We start from the raw sequence: 17,682 nt of genomic DNA, 5'->3' as shown, positions 1-17,682 counted from the left end.
ATGCAGACACCTGTTTGACAGGCAGAGAGTGCTGAATGAACTAAAAAACTAAGCTTAGTTAGTTTAGTACTTAGCTCAATGTATTCAAAGCTTATGTATTTTCAAGACTTCATCTAATTATTTCCCACAAGATCAGACATGACCTCCAGCTTTGAGCATCATGAGGTGATCCATTTCTACATAATTTATAACAAATAAATACATAAAATAAATTGAATACAGTGAATCAGATACAGTGCTGCATGTCAACCTGTGTGTGTGTGTGTGTGTGTGTGTGTGTGTGTGTGTGTGTGTGTGTGTGTGTGTGTGTGTGTGTGTGTGTGTGTGTGTGTGAAAGAGAGAGAGAGAGAGAGAGAGAGAGAGAGAGAGAGAGAGAGAGATGAGGTTTCCTCATTAGTGAAGTCGGGCTGAATAATGCATGTAGGTGTATTGTTGTGGCCAATGGGCCAGGTGCTAATGTGGCTGTCTGAGGGTAAAGGGGCAGACACAGCATGACTTTAATGGATGTCACCATGGGAAACTGAAACCGGACCACTGGACTCAGGTGACGCATCATCCTGCGTGTGTGTGTGTGTGTGTGTGTGTGTGTGTGTGTGTGTGTGTGTGTGTGTGGGTTGTGTCTTTAAGTTGTTCACTTCACTCAGAGAGAAAAGAAAAACTGTTTGGGTTGAAATATGTTATTATACAGTACATTCAATTAAATAATGACCTGTGATTAGCTTTTACCATTCATATATAAAACAGCATGCCTTCATTCATGTAGGAGCAGGAGCAGAGTGTCAAAGTTATAATTTACAAAAACAAGCCTTTATTGCAGGAGTTTGCAATTAGGTTCAACCATGGGAAGTTTAGGTAACACTTTACTCGAAGGTATCTACATAAGAGTGACATGACACTGTCATGAACACATGCCACTGCCATGAGACCCTAACCCTAACTCTAACCCTAACCCTAACCCTAACTTGTCATGACAAAAACCAAATGACAATCACAGAAGCGTTATGTCATGTTATAACTTGTTTATAATGTTTATGACATGTTCATGACAGTGTCATGCCACTCTTATGTAGATACCGTCAAGTAAAGTGTAACCAAAGTTTTTTCTCAGCCTTGTTCAATGGGCAGTCGTGGTGTGCGATACTGCAATATTTGGTATCGATCTGATACCAAATACAGGGCCAGTATCGCTGATACCGATACGATACTGATACTTTTTAATAATAAAGGTGGATGCATTTTAATGACCTTTAGCCTAAGTGTTTTTGTGATTTTACATTTGGATTAAAACCCAGGACAGAATTTTCATATGCTTGTATAAATTTGTTGTGTTACCACTGTATCTTACAGCCTTTTTACAAATTATACAGCTTGCTGTTGTTTAATTTTCGGCCTGAAAATATAGCCACACAGCGCTCCTCTTCCTCTCTGCCATTCTTCTGCCGTCTCTGTGCTGCTTGTGTGTGTGTGGTGCTGGCCGCCACTGCCGGTCCTGCCCCTTCTCTTAATACATCCATGGTCCTGTCTGCTTGCTTGCTTGTATGACTGGCGCCACTGAGTCACATGACGGTACAACATCAAATCACAAGGGGGGGGGGGAGGAGGAGCAAAGTGTGCCTGCTCCTCACTGTGACAGAAGCAGCGGCACTTAACGCAGCAGCACATACACAGACACAGACAGCCAGGTCGCTTCTTTGATGAAACTGCAGCAGTGCATAGTGGAGAGAAACTGAAACTAAAGTATCGATCTCATTACACTGATATTGATCAATATCAATACCAACGTTGGTAACGATATTATCGATATTTGGATCGATCCGTCCACCACTAATGGGCAGCCAACATGTAGTTGTTTAAGTGTATAGGTGCAGTGAGGCCTATATGTTTCAACTATATTTTGTTTGTGTATTATTTTAATTGATTCATTTAGGAATGTCAGTCAGTTGATCGACTACATTGGTCCAGACTAAAATATCAACTATTGGAGGAATTGCTATAAAAGTGTTTTACAGATATACATGTTTCCCAGATGATGGATCATGTTAACTAGAATGGTTCCTTTTTGTATAGTGCCAAACTTAGGTTGACATTTGTGGTATTGAGTGAAATGTCATGTTTTCCTTTACTTAAATATATATTTAATATAACTAAAGCTATAATGATTCAAGTTTGTATTACTGTTGTAAGTAGTGTGCAGTGCAGCCAGTGTGTGTACAGTATGTGCGTGTGACCTCAACTATCCTATCATTCCCCTGGAGGCCATAAATGTGTTGACAGGCTTGTTGAACTCTAACTTTAGCCATGATTAGTGGTGAGTCCTGAGAAGGCTTGCCAGCATTTAATAAAGTCTTCGTTTCATGTGTAACACCGATTAAACGGCCTGAATTGGTTTAAATCAGCCACTTACAGGTTAAAGTGGCCAAACAGACAAAGTTGAAGAAATGAAAGCAAATTCCGAAAATGTTTCTTGCATAACTAACATTTTTTATGCACAAGTAAAATGTAATAATGCATTACACAATCAAATTGTGTGAAGTACTTCTTGACAAACCCTGGTGACTGATAACAATAGTATAATTTAACGTTGTGCCTTTTTACTGGTTCTGCTGTTTGTACTTTGTGGTCAGAGAGTCTGGATTTTAACTCAGGTCCAAACATACAAACCTAAAAAGATGCCAGCTGTGTTCGTTTGTAAATCTATTGGATGTAAATAGACAAACAGAGTGTATTTATCCTCTCCTGGCAGAGTGAGTGCAGTGGAGGCGCAGAGAGCGGCTGTTTACGGCACCTCAGAGGTTAAAATAGGTGTTGCTAGAATGGAGACACACATACACACACACACACACTAGACTAAACATGTCTCTGTACACTTACTGTAAGAGGTAAGTAGTTCACTGGCACATGTACATACGTTGTGCTTTGTTGGGGAATGGGGTCAATTGGTCATGGTTTTTTTTTATTTTAATTTTTTATAACTAATTTTATTTTCCCTTAACATTTATTAATATCAGTTGTTTTACACTTAACTGAATAAAAAATATAAAGCTGTGTTTCAACTAACAACATTAACAACACTTTTCTTGCGGGTAATCTGTTATACATATATACAAAAAGCAGAAAATCCTCAAACATACAAGTTGTAAAACAATTGAACTTGATTCAAAACTGCAGCTTTGGACATTTTCAAAATTGAGTGTAAAAGTTTATTTTTGATCTCGGAAAAAAATCTTAACACAAGGTCCAATTACTATAGCTTTTTCTGGAGCTTTCAACTACATCAGAGACGAGTTAAGATCACCCCCATAGAGTTCAGTACACATGTCACATGATTACTTGAGTCAACTCCATCTACTGAAGAAGACGATAAGAGTGGTTTAAAGCTCCCGGAAGAGCTAGTACTGTAAGTAGATCTTGAATTAAGATTTTTTTCTTTGATTTGTCTTGAAATTGTTTCCACGTAAGTCCTGTTTGCAGGGAGTGAATCAACAATGTTATCCTTTTAAGAAAAGTACTAATAATCCTGACGTTTGAATTCTTTGACTCTACTTAAAGGTGCAGTCAGCAATTATTATCCAAAAAACCTTTTTGTCAAATTGAGCGAATATCTCCTCAGGGTCCATTAGCTGTCTGTTCTGTGTGCACGCTGAAAACAATTCCCTTGTTCATGTGAAACAAAAAAAAGTGGCTCGGACTGAGCCACACAACACTATTCCTTTGGGGCTCGTGCACAGGACAGGGGAAAGGAGTGTATAAAGAGAAAGGCAGTGGGAGCGAGAGGGACGGTAAATCTGGCACATGCTAACGTTCTGAAGGAGCACTGAAGGGAGCGGTGTATTTGTTTGGGTGTTGAGTTCAAATATCAACAATCTTTCTCCAGAATCGCAATCCACCTTTAATTTGCTTCTGTTTTATGTCCATAAAGTCTGGCTCAAGGGATGTACAGTACATTGCTGGAATAAAGCCTGGCTCTCAGGCGCCTGATCCATCCCTTTGCTATCTCCGCTATCTTTTTTGCAAGAGCACCGTTGCTGCTTCAGGGCTTGGCGCCGCCCAGGGAGGTTCTGATTGGATTTAAAAAAAATACAAACCAGCCAGAGCGTTTTTTCCCCTATTACCAGTGGTGTAGTCTACATGATACGCAGGTATACGCAGTATACCCACTAAGAAAGCTCCAGGATTTCCATATATCCACTTAAAAATGTTCAATGACACCCCACAACATACTTTCCATTATATTTTTGATATATTTAGAATTGTTATCTGTGTTTTTTTTATCTTTGCATAGGCTAAATAAAGGTATTTCCACAGTAAATTGGTTCATAAAAATGTATCAGAATGCAGGAAATTAAGTCTCTGATGCTCAAAATTTCCCTGGTGGAGGGCACCCAGACCCCCCAATATGATATGCCCCCCCTCCCCAAAGTCCCATTTTGGCCCAAATATACATATATAGTACACACACTATAATACATTAGACTACATCACTGCCTATCACGTCTGGATCTTAAGTTATCAGAGAAACAAGCTGAGCAAACGTTAACGGCAGCTTGGCTCGCAGCCCCTCAGCACCTGAGAAATTTTTAAACGTGAAACTGCTTTATTCAGTTTTTTCTCAGTTTTAATCACCTGGTCCATTTGCTTTGGAGAGGAGGAGACCTCTGTGGATAATTCGGCTCCCGGTGAAAACCTCCAGAACAATGAACACTGATGGAATCCTAACCAGGAGAAGCTGACTGCAATGATGGCAATGGTGGTGAACAACTCCCATGTGTAAACTAATCAACATGCAATAAACACAACGTTGTGTCCTTTTTCTGTTGTGACAAATTAAGCTCACACTGGACAATCATTTGAATCTTGAAATAGAAGCAGTACCCCCACACTGGAATCACAACTCCCTTAAGAACTACAAAAATGTATTCCTTGTATTGCATTGATTTCCAGCATCTATCCCACAGGTTTCGTGGATGTGCACACGACTGATCTGACCATCGTTTGAATCCCCAGCTTATAAAACTGTATCTTGCACATTATGCTCACTATTTCTCATGCATCTGCTAAACTCTTCTATACTGCTGTGATGCTAATGAAGGAACATTTTGGTCAGGAATGTCATGACGTGCACAGACAGTGCCCTGTTTATTTAAGACTAAAATTACTCTATTTATTTTCCCTTCTTCCCTCTCCCTTCTTCCATCATTCCTTCCCTGCATCATACCACAATGTATGTGAAAGGTCAGGGGGCAGACCAGGTCTAAGTGCAAACTCTTGTCTGACAGTGAGTGCTGACGTTTGTTAGAGACTGCCCTAACTTTCATCAAAGAGAGAGACCTTCAAAGCCTCATGGAAGACTGTAATCCTGCTCTTTATTTCTGCTCTGAATATTGCAATAATGAGCGATTCTGGCTTATGTACCTCTCAGTTCATTTTAAGGTGATCAAAGGAGGAATGCGCAGAGTTTGAGGGTGGTGTTGCGTTGCTCAGTATTCGGTGATGATCTTACCTGAGCCCCACATTGGTCGCCTCTGTTCTTCACTAGGATTGAAGTGATGCAAATCCTTTGTCCAGTAGAGAGTCCAAAGGTCAGTGTGTCAGCCAGCATAAAGTAATGCAGACAGAGGTCCTCTCTGAGTGGAATAAATAAAAGTTCACGCTCACGTTACTGTGAAGCGATAAATAAAGTAGCACTGAGCGACATGAGCGCAGACCCTACTCCAGTCAGCTGGTGAGTGGAGAGGGAAATGCTCGGCACAGGCAGACACATGCCCACAGTGTGGCTGCATCAAACAGCAGGCAGCTTGATGTTCAGTTTCTTCATCTTCCTCTCAGTCTCTTTCTCTTTTAGGGTTCCTTTTAATCCCTCTTTGTGTTTCTCTGTGTGTTTTTTTCACCTCTTTCCTGGGAGCGAAGGAACAAGTGCACAATATTCCAGAGACTAATTCTGCCTCTTACGACGGGGGAACCTAATATGTGAGAACAACTGTGGAAGGACGGAGATACAAGCAGAGAGAGAGAGTGTAAGGAAAAGGAGGGGCAGGACAGAGAGGAGGGGGACCCAGCGATGGATGGCAGATCAGACGAAACAAGGATTGGAGTTTTGTGTTGTTGAGGAGGAGGTGGGTGGCAAGCTGTTGAAACTTGAGAGACGTAAAGGAGAGGAAGAAAATGTTGACATGGCAAAGAAGGGAAATGTGATTGGCGGATGAACAGATGGTTTGCAGGTGGATATGTTATATTTGGAAATGGGTTCCCGCACAAATGGCTCTGTCCAAGCGGTTTCTTTCTCAGATAGCCTATGTTAAATGGCTCTAATGAATAATAGACAAAATGTGTCACACAACTATCCAAACCATGGCACAAATACTACTGTATATCTGAGGGGAAGACAAATCTCATGCACCTTTTTGATTACATGCACATTTGTGAGTTGATAGCCAGATGAAATAATTAACTGCAAATACATGAAATTACTTGTCTTTTGGTGTTTTGATTCTGCAAATGTGTCAGCAAGTTCACAAAGTGAAGTGGATAAAAGGTGATGTTTTATAAAAAAGTGCAGGGGGAACCATTTTCAGGGGGATGCAAGATGGCTTAAAGTAACAGAACTTCAGTTATTAAGGCGCTCTAGAAATTCAACAATGCAAAAGCACATTAGACACTAGGTTTGGACACTATAGGCAACACTATGATTTATTTATAAAATACAACATCAGACTTTGGTGTTCTCACTGTCCACCAACCTTTATCAAGATGATATTATGACAAACTATACACCCTGACTGAGACTAGACTAGAATATAAATTTGTCAACTTGCTATACTGTACTGTGGCAGATAACCCATTTAGGATTTTTGTTTGATTTTTGTATCAGTGTAACAAATACCCTGATTTGTGAGATATTTAATTTGCTTGATTAACCAGGACATCTCTGTCTGCTTATTTTATCCATATTATATGTTTCAGAATTGATCATCCAGAAATGTTAGTTAAATGTTATCACCTTATAAAGTTATTGTGGCAAGCGTGTTAGCAAACCGTTTTTACACATCTGAGCAACATTAGCGTCTCTTCTGGTAATATCTGCAGCTTTAGCTGCAAACTGCTCAACTGTGTTCACCAGCTAGTCGCTAACTTTGTTTGTTTGTGGTTTGGTTCCTGGGCAGGTAGTATATAGTTGGTTTATTATAGTGTTTTCACTATAAATAGCATCCTGCTGAGGTTGGAAATGACGGTGATGAGAGTGGTGAGAGTCAATCTGATCCACTGCAAGTCCAAAACACTCTCAGCCTCTCAGTTGCTCATTACGCAGTTCAATTTGTCATCTCATGAAACACACAAAGTGAAGTGCTGGAATAGCTGGGATGATGAAATAAAAATGTGGATGGCTCTGAGATATACATGGTCACACAAATTTACAAACATGATACTGTTGGGCTCCTGTGTGCTAGCATGTCGATTTCACTCCGCTGCCAGTAAGTGCGAATTCAGATTGGATATCATAAATGTGCTTGCAAGTGTAGTTTCTTGGAGATAGAAAAGTATTAGATGGAGACGCAGGAGACGAGGCCTGAGGTGAGACTGACGCATGGCGCAATATCGAGTAAATGTCAGCCTAATTCTGATATGCTATAAGGCCTGTGAAGAAGATATACTCTGCCTCGTGCATTTTACAACTCACCCTACAGACTATGGTAGATAAATGAGGGGTTAAGCACAGGCTATCAAAGCTATATTAAAAGTTTAATGGCAGTATGTGAAGAGCTCCTGTGTACATGAGATAGGTTAGTTAAAAAAAAAAACAAGTGTTTAATGCTAGCAGTAAAAGTAGTAATAGCCCTGTCCCCGTCAGGCTTGGCAGGTTGTGACACTTCTGCGAGAGATGTAAACTCATATTCTGGTTTAATTTGAGGCAGACACCTTCACTTTTATTTCATTTGCATAATATGGAGACACACACACACACACACACACACACACACACACACACACACACACACACACACACACAAACACCTTCTGGCAACATGCCATGTAGGGGTTAGGTTAAGGGACAGTGGGGAAGGACAGCAAACTGGAGTAGTAAGCACATTTCACCAGGGGGATACAGTTACACACACACGCACACACACACACACACACACGCACGCACGCACACACACACACACACACACACACACACACACACACACACACACACACACACACACACACACACACTGATTCCTTTCCCCCTCAGGGTCGATCTTCTCTCTCTAAAACACTCTCTCTCCCTCTCTATCTCTCTGCCATAACATTTTTACAAGAATGCTCACCATTACATCCGGCAGAGAAAAGCAGGACATTGGGTTCCTTTTCCTCTGCTCTATAAATGGCTCATTAATGTTTACGAACGTCTGCATTCCCATTGGCACATGGAGCTGTTTGGGCCGACGTAACCACTCATTCACCCAGATAATTAAAGTATTCATTTGTCTCAGATAATTAATAGTCCATAGGTATTACGACACCTCATACATTGAGGCAGGGGATTTCTGTCCTCAGAAGGAGGTCAAAGAAGAATATGAAACAAATAAATTTCAGTAAGAGAATACAGATTAATCATCATTAAAGTATTATCAGCAAAATGTACTTAAACGTACCAAAAGTAAAGTACTGTAGTATTTGGAAATGATTACTGATGTGTAAACATGTAAGCACCATTAATGTTCAGCTTTGCTTACTATATACTGCTATATTTATACTGCTGGGCAGGTTAGTCTTTAACAACCATTATACTTTAGAACATGTTCATATGTTTTGTATGTAAAATATTATTCTGCAGATCAACTAGTAACTATAGTTGTCAGATAAATAGTGAAAAGTGTAAAAACATTTCATTCTGAAATGTAGGGAAGTAGAAGTATAAAGTAGAAGCAAAGTACAAGTACTTTAAATCACTGCATTGCCCGCATTTTTCTTTTCAGAAAATGGATATTGAGATCTATTGTTTTTCTCATAGGGACATTATTTGTCAATTAATGTCTTAGGTTTTTGTGATATGACTCCTTTTTTAATTGGTTGGTGCAATCTGTGGCCCCACTGTACAGATGTTTTAGTTTTTACATTGTGGGGAGTTCATTCAGTTGATTCTAGACCCACCCATTTGTATCATTATCTATTGAGGCATTAACACACAAAATCAAAGTGAAATTGTTCAAGCAATAACATTTAACCCAAATAAGAGTAATATTTTTTGGCTCCTTTTCAGCCCACTGTGCCAGTAGTCCTGGAGAGAACTGTCTGTTTCTGTTCTTTGTTTTCTTCCAACCTCAAGGATAAAAGCATCTACCACTTACCTCTTTCCTATTAGCCTTTGCTCTTCAGTGCTGCCTTTGAAGATTTAATCATTCAGATTTTCTTGATTAATCCTTTTTCATGTCCTTTCATGGTAAATAATTACAGAGTGTGATACGTTCGCTCGCTGGATAGAGGACAGTATGCAGATTTCTGATAGAGCCAAGTCCCCAGGTACCTTCATTAGCCTGATTATTCTGATCCAAACACACTCCATCAACCAGTTTACATGTAAATAGGTTAATTTTATTCCCACTCCTTACTCACTCTGCTGGCACGCTGTGTTGAAAAGATGAGATCTCAACAAATGTTTTCTGTTTTATTCAGTTTCTACCTTGTGCAACATTACTGTAAAATGTGAACACTGAAGAGGCTGTTAGGTTTTCCAAGCATATTGTGTCTATCAGATGACTGATCTTCAATCACTCATCAAGTGCAGAAAGGCTAAGCAGTGAAGGATCATGTCTTTACACTACAGTATTACCAGAAGGCCTCAGTCAGATGTCACAGTCACAGCAAGTTGTCTAATGGGGACACCTAGTGGCCAACTACTCATCTCTCATCCAACTTGTGATTTTATTTCAGCAATACAACGTTCAACACTTGGTGGCAGTGCAATTCTACTCTCCTCATTTAAGTGTCAGTACTAACAAATGTTATGTCATGATAGCCAAAGGCCCAAAGCACTCCTCATGGGCATAGACAGAACAGGATACTACTTTTTCCTGAACTTTTCTTGAATTGAAATCAAATTAAGACGTTTATTGGTGCCTGAGTGAGTCTTTAGCACCATCATGCTTTGTTTTGGACTAGTAGTGCACAATAGCTGCATGCTGTTGTGCCACAGAAGAGATGATGAGCTCCTGCCCCGACTGCCCCTCTCCCCTCAGGATTAGTGAGTTAATGCAACCATTCAGACACTGAGCTCCGATCAGCTGCTTAATACTGTTTTATCCCAAATAACACAACCATGCACGCAGGATGTGTGCTGTGTGTTTCACAAGCATACACTGCACACGCATAAACATACCTACTATATCCAAAATACACTTTATATATATATATATATATATATATATATATATATATATATATATATAACCTTACCAGAGTTAAGCGACTAAAGATTATATGAAAAACATGAATTTCCTTGACAGAACTGCTCTATTTAAACCCAAGTAAATACTAATTTATTATTGGAAACTTTATTTTTGATGCATGGCTGTTGACAAATTTAACATTTGTGTATACTCAGCTGACCTGTGCACTGACTTAAAGACTTGGTTACATTTGCAATAAATTATTTGGAATTTTATTATTATTTATTATATAATTTTATGATTTAGTACCACATTACCAGTAAACTACTTTTAAAAAATTGCTGACCCGTAAAATAAGACATTACCAAAATGTTCCTTTGACCATGAAAGTGCCTCGCTGAGATTAAAAATATCTTTTACAGAAGTGTCCCGGCTGAGATAGTAGTAACACATGAGACATCTCTGCTTCCGTCATGGGCTCATTTAGGTCATCTAGAATCACAGTCAGAGGGGTCAAAGGCCGAACTCAGCCCTTTGTCGGACTTGGGTGAAAAAGCGGCCTTTTCAAATGACAAATCTTTTTCTCCCCTAAGACATTGGTCTATCGACAGTCTATCATCTATCATTTGGATAAATAAGGAATATCCCACATATCCAGTGTCAGATGTCCTGTCTGAGGATAGTCTGTCCCTTCTGAGAGCAGAGAGATGTTTTGTTATTCATCCTGCCCCTTCAAAGTTAGTCCCTGGTTTCCCTGGATAGTAGTGCAAATGCACTACAAACACTGGAGAGTTTCAGTGAGCTTATGCACATCTCACTGACCCTACACACACACACACACACACACACACACACACACACACACACACACACACACACACACACACACACACACACACACACACACACACACACAGGCTTATACTAATCCTTGTGAAAACAAAGTGATATATTTCTCCCAGCGCAGGTCAAGCATGGGATGTTCATCAGCGTGTTTATCAGGATTATAAGCATTTCATGCATAATATAACCACCAACATCATACTTACCAAACACTCACTGTTCTAAATGGAAAGCGGTGAACATTGTGCAGAAACAAAGAGGAAGATGAGTAGACCAGCATAAAGATGATTCAACTGGCGACCATGACTCTTTCAGACCATTCCCACCAGTGAGCCATGACCCACTTTGCCCTTGTGACCCCCTTTAGCTGACCTCTCAGTGGGTGGCCCTCACACTGACCAGCCTGCACCATGAATCAACAGAAGTGGCTGCTCTTTGATCAGATCTTTGTTATTTTTTTTTCCATTGTCTTCTTCACTTTGACAGTACATTTCAGGCCAATATTTTTCTACTCAGTCAGTTGCTCTTTTGTGCTCTTCCACCTGTTTTAATTTAATGTTTCTCCATTACTTTTCAATCATCACATTCACTCCTGCTTCTCCTTTAAAAAAAAATCAAAGTCAGGCAACCCTGTAAATCCTGATATAGATATTACAAATGTGTGTGTTCCTGAATGTACGTACAGTATATATGAAAGGTCAACGTTATACATATACAGACATGTTTATTACATATGTGAGTGTTAAATTGTGGCCTGAGTGAATGTCAGGACAGGATTATGCTGTCCCAGTGTCAGTGAAGAAGAAACTCTGCATGGCCAGGCAGCCATGTTAATCATACATCTTTATCTTACAATCCTGCCTCACACATCCCGCCTTTCATTAAAAGACGTCCAAAGGATTAGTGAAGCTAAACCACCGAGATGTGGGGAGAAAAATGAGAAATAAAGTCACAGCTAAACAGAATCCCTCGCTCTGCTGATGGTGATGCTGAATTAATAGTGTCATGAGACAAACAATGGAAGAATATCTATCTATCTATCTATCTATCTATCTATCTATCTATCTATCTATCTATCCGGCTGTCTGTCTGCACAAAAAACACAAAATCCACTGGCTGATTGATTTTTTTTATATTTTAATGACATCAAATTTTCCAAAAGACAACAGAAGTGAAAAAAGAAAAAGAAAAATGACATGGTATCCAATGCAAGTTTGTTGGAAATTACATACATTACATTACATTTTGATAATATTAACCTGAGGATGACGTTTTTGGTTCTTCACCTTGATCCATGTTTAATGAAAAACATTTTCTGTACCTTCTGTAGACAACAGGTTGCAAAGATCAGCTACATAGCGCTATGAAATCTACCTCTGGAATATGTTTTGAGTGCAAAACATGAAATACAGTAATAAACAACAAAAGAAAAGGACACAAAAGTAATATAAGAGTTGAACTATCAGTCTAATTAGCAAATAAAAAGAAGCCTTCACAAATATGTACAAAAGGAAAACCAGATACACACCTGCCGCATCAGAACAAAGTCAATAAACACTGTATTAAATTAGAGAATAAATAAAAATACTTTAAATTTATGTAGAACATCTGATGTTACCAAAGCTAAATTAGAAGTGATTATATCACAGTAACAGGACATCTGTTCAAAATGGCCAAAGCAACATTTCCTGTTAGGACCCCCCCCCCCCAAGGTCTTATTTGGTAATCAGTGTTTTAAGAAAATATTTTGGTTTAAGTCAAGTATTTTCTAATTTTAACAATGTTCAGCAGTGCACCACACATGTAAACAAACCATTTTTATTCTACAGTTTCTCTACGAGCAGACTGTCTTCTGAGAGATACCGGTCCTTCAGTCAGTGTCAGTCAGTGTTCATGAAGGATTAAAGAGCAAAGATGATCAGTCAAGTTTATTGATAGCTGAATCAGAATTGATCCTCCTGATCCATCTTAGTCTCTGTAGACGGAGGTTATCTGTCGGGGGGGCACGTGCTGTTGATGGTAGGAGTCGTATGGCCCTTCTAAGTGTACGTCATAGCTGGTCTGAGTCTGATACAGGCCCTGGTCCACAGGGGAGGGGGAGTAGTAGTGTGGGGGTCGGTAGTGGGGTGAAGGCTCCTGTTTGGGCACCAGGTTACTGCTGATGCTCAGAGGTGGTGTAGGGGGGCCGTCGTATGGAGGGGTGCCCACACCGCCGCCATTATACTCATTTGGCAAGTGATTCTCGTACACTCCTCCTTTCATCGCCCTCAGGTGAAGCAGGTGAGCAGAGTCAAAAGTGCCATAGGGCGGACTTGGCAGGCCCGGAGAGGAATAGCTCACCACGCCACTGAGAGGAGCAGGTGCTGCCTGCACTCTGTGTCTGTCCTCAGGCGTCATCCCAACCCCAGAAACTGGTCCAAGCTGCAAGCAGCCAGCCACCAGGTTGCTGGTGGGCTGTGAGAGGCCTTTACACAGTGTCTCCATGAAGGCCCTGCTCTCTGTGGAAAGGCCCCCCTCCAGGGCCTCAGACAGAGCGCAGATGTAGTTGCGGGCCAGCCGTAATGTCTCGATCTTGGACAGTTTCTGTGTTTTGGAGTGACATGGCATGATGGTGCGCAGGTTTTCCAGTGCATCATTTAGACCGTGCATACGTGAACGCTCCCTGGCATTAGCCTTTACACGCCTCACACGGAATCGCTCTTGCCGGGCCTTCGTCATACGCTTTTTCTTGGGCCCTCGCCGTTTGGACTCGTTTTCATCCTCTTGTCCTTCCTCCTCCTCCTCATCCTCCTCCTCGTCTTCCTGTGCATCCTCACTCCCCATCTCCCTGTCCTGTTGGTTTACTCCACCTGTTCTGTAGTGGTGTGATGAGACTGATGCATCTCCATCAGGTGAGCTCATGTCTCCGTCCATCCACTGCAGAGGGCTGACGACCTCCTCTCCCTCGCCTTGTCTCACATATGGCTTAATCATCATGGTACTCTAGGAACAAAAAAACATCTTTGTCAAACACGTGCTAAAAATTGTTTCAATCATTACTACACGTGCAACCACAGCAGAAGAATGGCAGTGTTCAAAAGTAACTATTTACTGCAAATAATGCTAAGTAAAACTAATAACTGCACTCAAGTACAACTTTGAGGTATTTGTACTTTTGCTTAGGCTAAGTATTTCTATTTTATGCTACTCCACTACTTAACAGAGGAATATATTGTTATTTTACTCTCCTACTTGTTACTTTGTATATTTAGATTTTACATACAAAATTAGAAGTTTATAAAATTTGTATTGTTATACAGTGTGTTAAACTCAACCAGCTACAACCAAGTAATCATACATAAATATTGCATCCATGCTTTTACTTAAATAAAGGATCTGAATACTTTTTCCACCTCTGAAGAATCCCTGACAGCCTTTGTTCAGACTCAAAAACCTGCAGACTCTTCATAGTGTCATGCTCTAGCCAGTATGTAATGATACTTTGATTAGGTAGCCAACTATCACAATTTCAGGTTTACACCAGGCTAAAGGATTGGTAATATTCAGGTAGCTGTGCATAAATGAGTTTACTGAATACATGTAGTTTCTCTTCCCACGCGTGTTAGTGATAATGAATTATTACAAGGCAAAGGATCAGGACTGTAGCTTCAGCTGTGAGGCTACTGAGGTCAAGTCCTAGTTATTTCTTTCTGGGGATTTGTCTTTCTGACATCTTTGTTTTAGCAACAAACAGGACATTCACATATTACAGTGAAAACCTTACACATAGTAGGTATTTTGTAGGCATTATATATTTTAGTATTTTAAGACTGCTTCAATGGGATTACTTTGAGGGCAATGAAACATATAGCAGTATGTATGTCTAGGCCTTCATGTCATATTAAGATTTACAGGAAATATAATTTAACAGTTAACGGAATAAAAGTTTATTACGAATCTAAATAATAGGAACTTTAAGAATTCTTCTTTTTGGTGACTGATCACATTTCTCTAAGGAGTTTAACGGATGCATCAGGGGGGACTTTGGTATTTCAAAAGGCTACAGTCCTGTAAAGGATGTAACCTGGAGCCAGTGAGTAGGCCTATACGTTTTAATTCACCAATGATAACCAATAGTAGCTAAACAACTATTTTGTAAACCCTGACTGTCAGCAGTCCTCAAAATGTTTTAGCACCGAACAGTTCACTCCTCTCGCACTCCTCCGCCACAGGTGTGCTGACTGATTGACCGACACAGTGAAGAGATAACCTCAACAATAACTTCGTGGTAAGTGATGGCTATTAGAATTTGTATAAATGCATTATCTATTTTTATTCCTTTTCTCCCCCTCTCTCAGGGTAATCCCATTCAACCTGTCAACTGGTAATGCCCCGGCGAGATAAAGTCACTGACAGGACTTCAATCTGGGGCATCGCAGGATTTTCTCCGCGGATGAAGAGACAACCATGGGATTAAATGAAAGATCGACGTCCCAGATCAGTGACAGGCGACTCAGATTGAATTGAAATCAGACATTTCCAAACGCAGAAATATTAATGCCTCGCCACAAATTGCGTGTTTGAGCTGCTATTTGCTAAATGTCGACTGAATAGGCTATATAATAATAAGCCTTTAATAGCCTATGCTACATATTTTTTCCATTAGACGTAGGCTATTGATTGCTCGTTGACTTTTGTGTTTTAGTTGGAAACCCTTGCGAATAGCCTACACACTAAACGAGTCCTACAAATTCTTCCAGGCTACATATACATTGCTTAAATAGACAAATTCATAAAACATACCAGTGCTGATGTGTCCCGGGACCTCCTCAGGAAGTTTGGTAGATGGTAGGCTATTTGTCTTCACAGTTTGGCCTTTCTGTCCACTGTCTAACAGTGGTGAAGTGTCTCAGTGTGGGTCACTCTGCGGGGGCTCTGGGTTTTAACCTCCACGTTAAAGCTCCTCCCATCCAATTCCTGTTGACGCGCTTGAGCTCGCGCGTGGCCGGCCCGTGGCTCGAGCCCCCTGGAGCTCCGCTCGTCGACTCGCGCGCGCGTGTGTGTGTGTGTGTGTGTGTGTGTGTGTGTGTGTGTGTGTGTGTGTGTGTGTGTGGAGGGAGGGTCAGGGAGATGTGCATAAGCTCACTGAAACTTTCCAGACAGCAGGAGAGGCCCAGGCCTTTGTTGCTTTACGAGGGCGGCCGCCAAATCCGCAGTCGTTTGCATTGAACGGAGGAGCGACGCGCTCAGTCGGATGAGCCTAACTGTATGTGACAGCTTGAAGTTGCGTGTGAGCAGGTGTTTGCTCCATCCCCTCATCAGCCATCCATCCCTCCTCAGACAGGCTTTTGAACAAGTTCATTTTACCCAAGAGGCAGCTCTGACCAGACGGGGTAAGTTTGGTCACATAAGGTGCGCAGTTACAGCACTCTCTGACACTCATTAATGGCCTCCTCTCTCTGCAGCATGTAGGTCCATGACTTCTGCAGCTTAACCCACATTCAATGTTGTTATATATACTCCATTAAAAGTAGGAGGTTCTGCATTAAGTAAAAGCACCATCAGCAATTGTAGTCTACTTTAAGCAGCCTATCAAAAGTAGCATATACTTATTACTTGCTTTCATACTGTTATGTTATTATTTCATGATTTTTATTGATTATTAATATTTTATGCAGCATTTAAAAGTTGCAGCTGTTCAAGGGGAGCTTTTGTTTTTACAGCTTTATACTATATACTGTCGCATCATATTTTATATAGGCTACTGATCTTAATGTCTGTATGTCTGAATCTGCAAAGTAATAGGCTATATAACACACAGAAAAATAAAGGTGCTAACTGGAACCACAAATGGTTCTTCGGAACGATGCCATAAAAGAACCATTTTTTGGTTCTACAATGAACCCTTTAGAATACGATAATTTTTTAACACTATAGCTGCCAAATATGGTGGAGTTAAAAGTGTAATATGTATCTCTGAAATATAATGGAGTAGAAGTATAAAGTGGCATAAAATGTAAATACTCAAGTTAAATGAGTAGCCTACTCCACCGATTAAGCATTGCACTAATATTGTCAGACTACGGTAGACAGTTTTTTAAAAAAAAGTATCTAAATGGATGCAGCAGAAGCAGAGATATATTTCACACATTCTTCTTCCTTGTCAAAACCTGGCGCCTAAAATACCTACAATGCAACACAACCTCAGTGAGAGATTTGTTTGTTATGCTAGTAGCGGCTAATGTAGCCTCAAGCATAGATGAAGAGCATGCCACAGAGGTAAGATCACTTCTTTCTAACTCCACAACCCCAGATTTCTTTCCCGTTTCAAACTTGTAGTCTTCAGCACCAACCAACGCTGACTCAAGTGACATCACTTGAGGCAATTTATCAGACTTCATGCAGCTCACTCTGCAGCCACAAAAATGCTTTATACAACTTTTTTCATATATGCGGTAATAAATAATAATAAGTAATAAAAGACCTGTAA

At 40.4% G+C, this 17,682-nt stretch overlaps 1 protein-coding gene across 1 annotated transcript; it reads right to left on the bottom strand.

Annotated features, from left to right (window-relative positions):
• Positions 1-12,390: 12,390 nt before the first annotated feature.
• LOC144516221 (neurogenic differentiation factor 4-like) lies at positions 12,391-16,091 on the bottom strand. The gene is made up of 2 exons (XM_078247428.1): positions 15,996-16,091; positions 12,391-14,195 (listed from the first exon to the last, which is right to left on the bottom strand). The coding sequence occupies exon 2, from the start codon at positions 14,187-14,189 to the stop codon at positions 13,182-13,184; it is 1,008 nt and encodes a 335-aa protein (XP_078103554.1). The 5' UTR covers positions 14,190-14,195; positions 15,996-16,091; the 3' UTR covers positions 12,391-13,181.
• Between the last annotated feature and the right edge of the window lie 1,591 nt (positions 16,092-17,682).

This window comes from Sander vitreus, chromosome 4, assembly GCF_031162955.1.
Source record: "Sander vitreus isolate 19-12246 chromosome 4, sanVit1, whole genome shotgun sequence".
Taxonomy (NCBI): Eukaryota; Metazoa; Chordata; class Actinopteri; order Perciformes; family Percidae; genus Sander; species Sander vitreus.
This window is presented reverse-complemented; position numbering and strand designations above follow the sequence as displayed.

What these genes read in the sequence shown, in the direction of transcription:
- LOC144516221 (XM_078247428.1), bottom strand. Translation starts at nt 14,189, where the DNA reads ATGATGATTAAGCCATATGTGAGACAAGGCGAGGGAGAGGAGGTCGTC.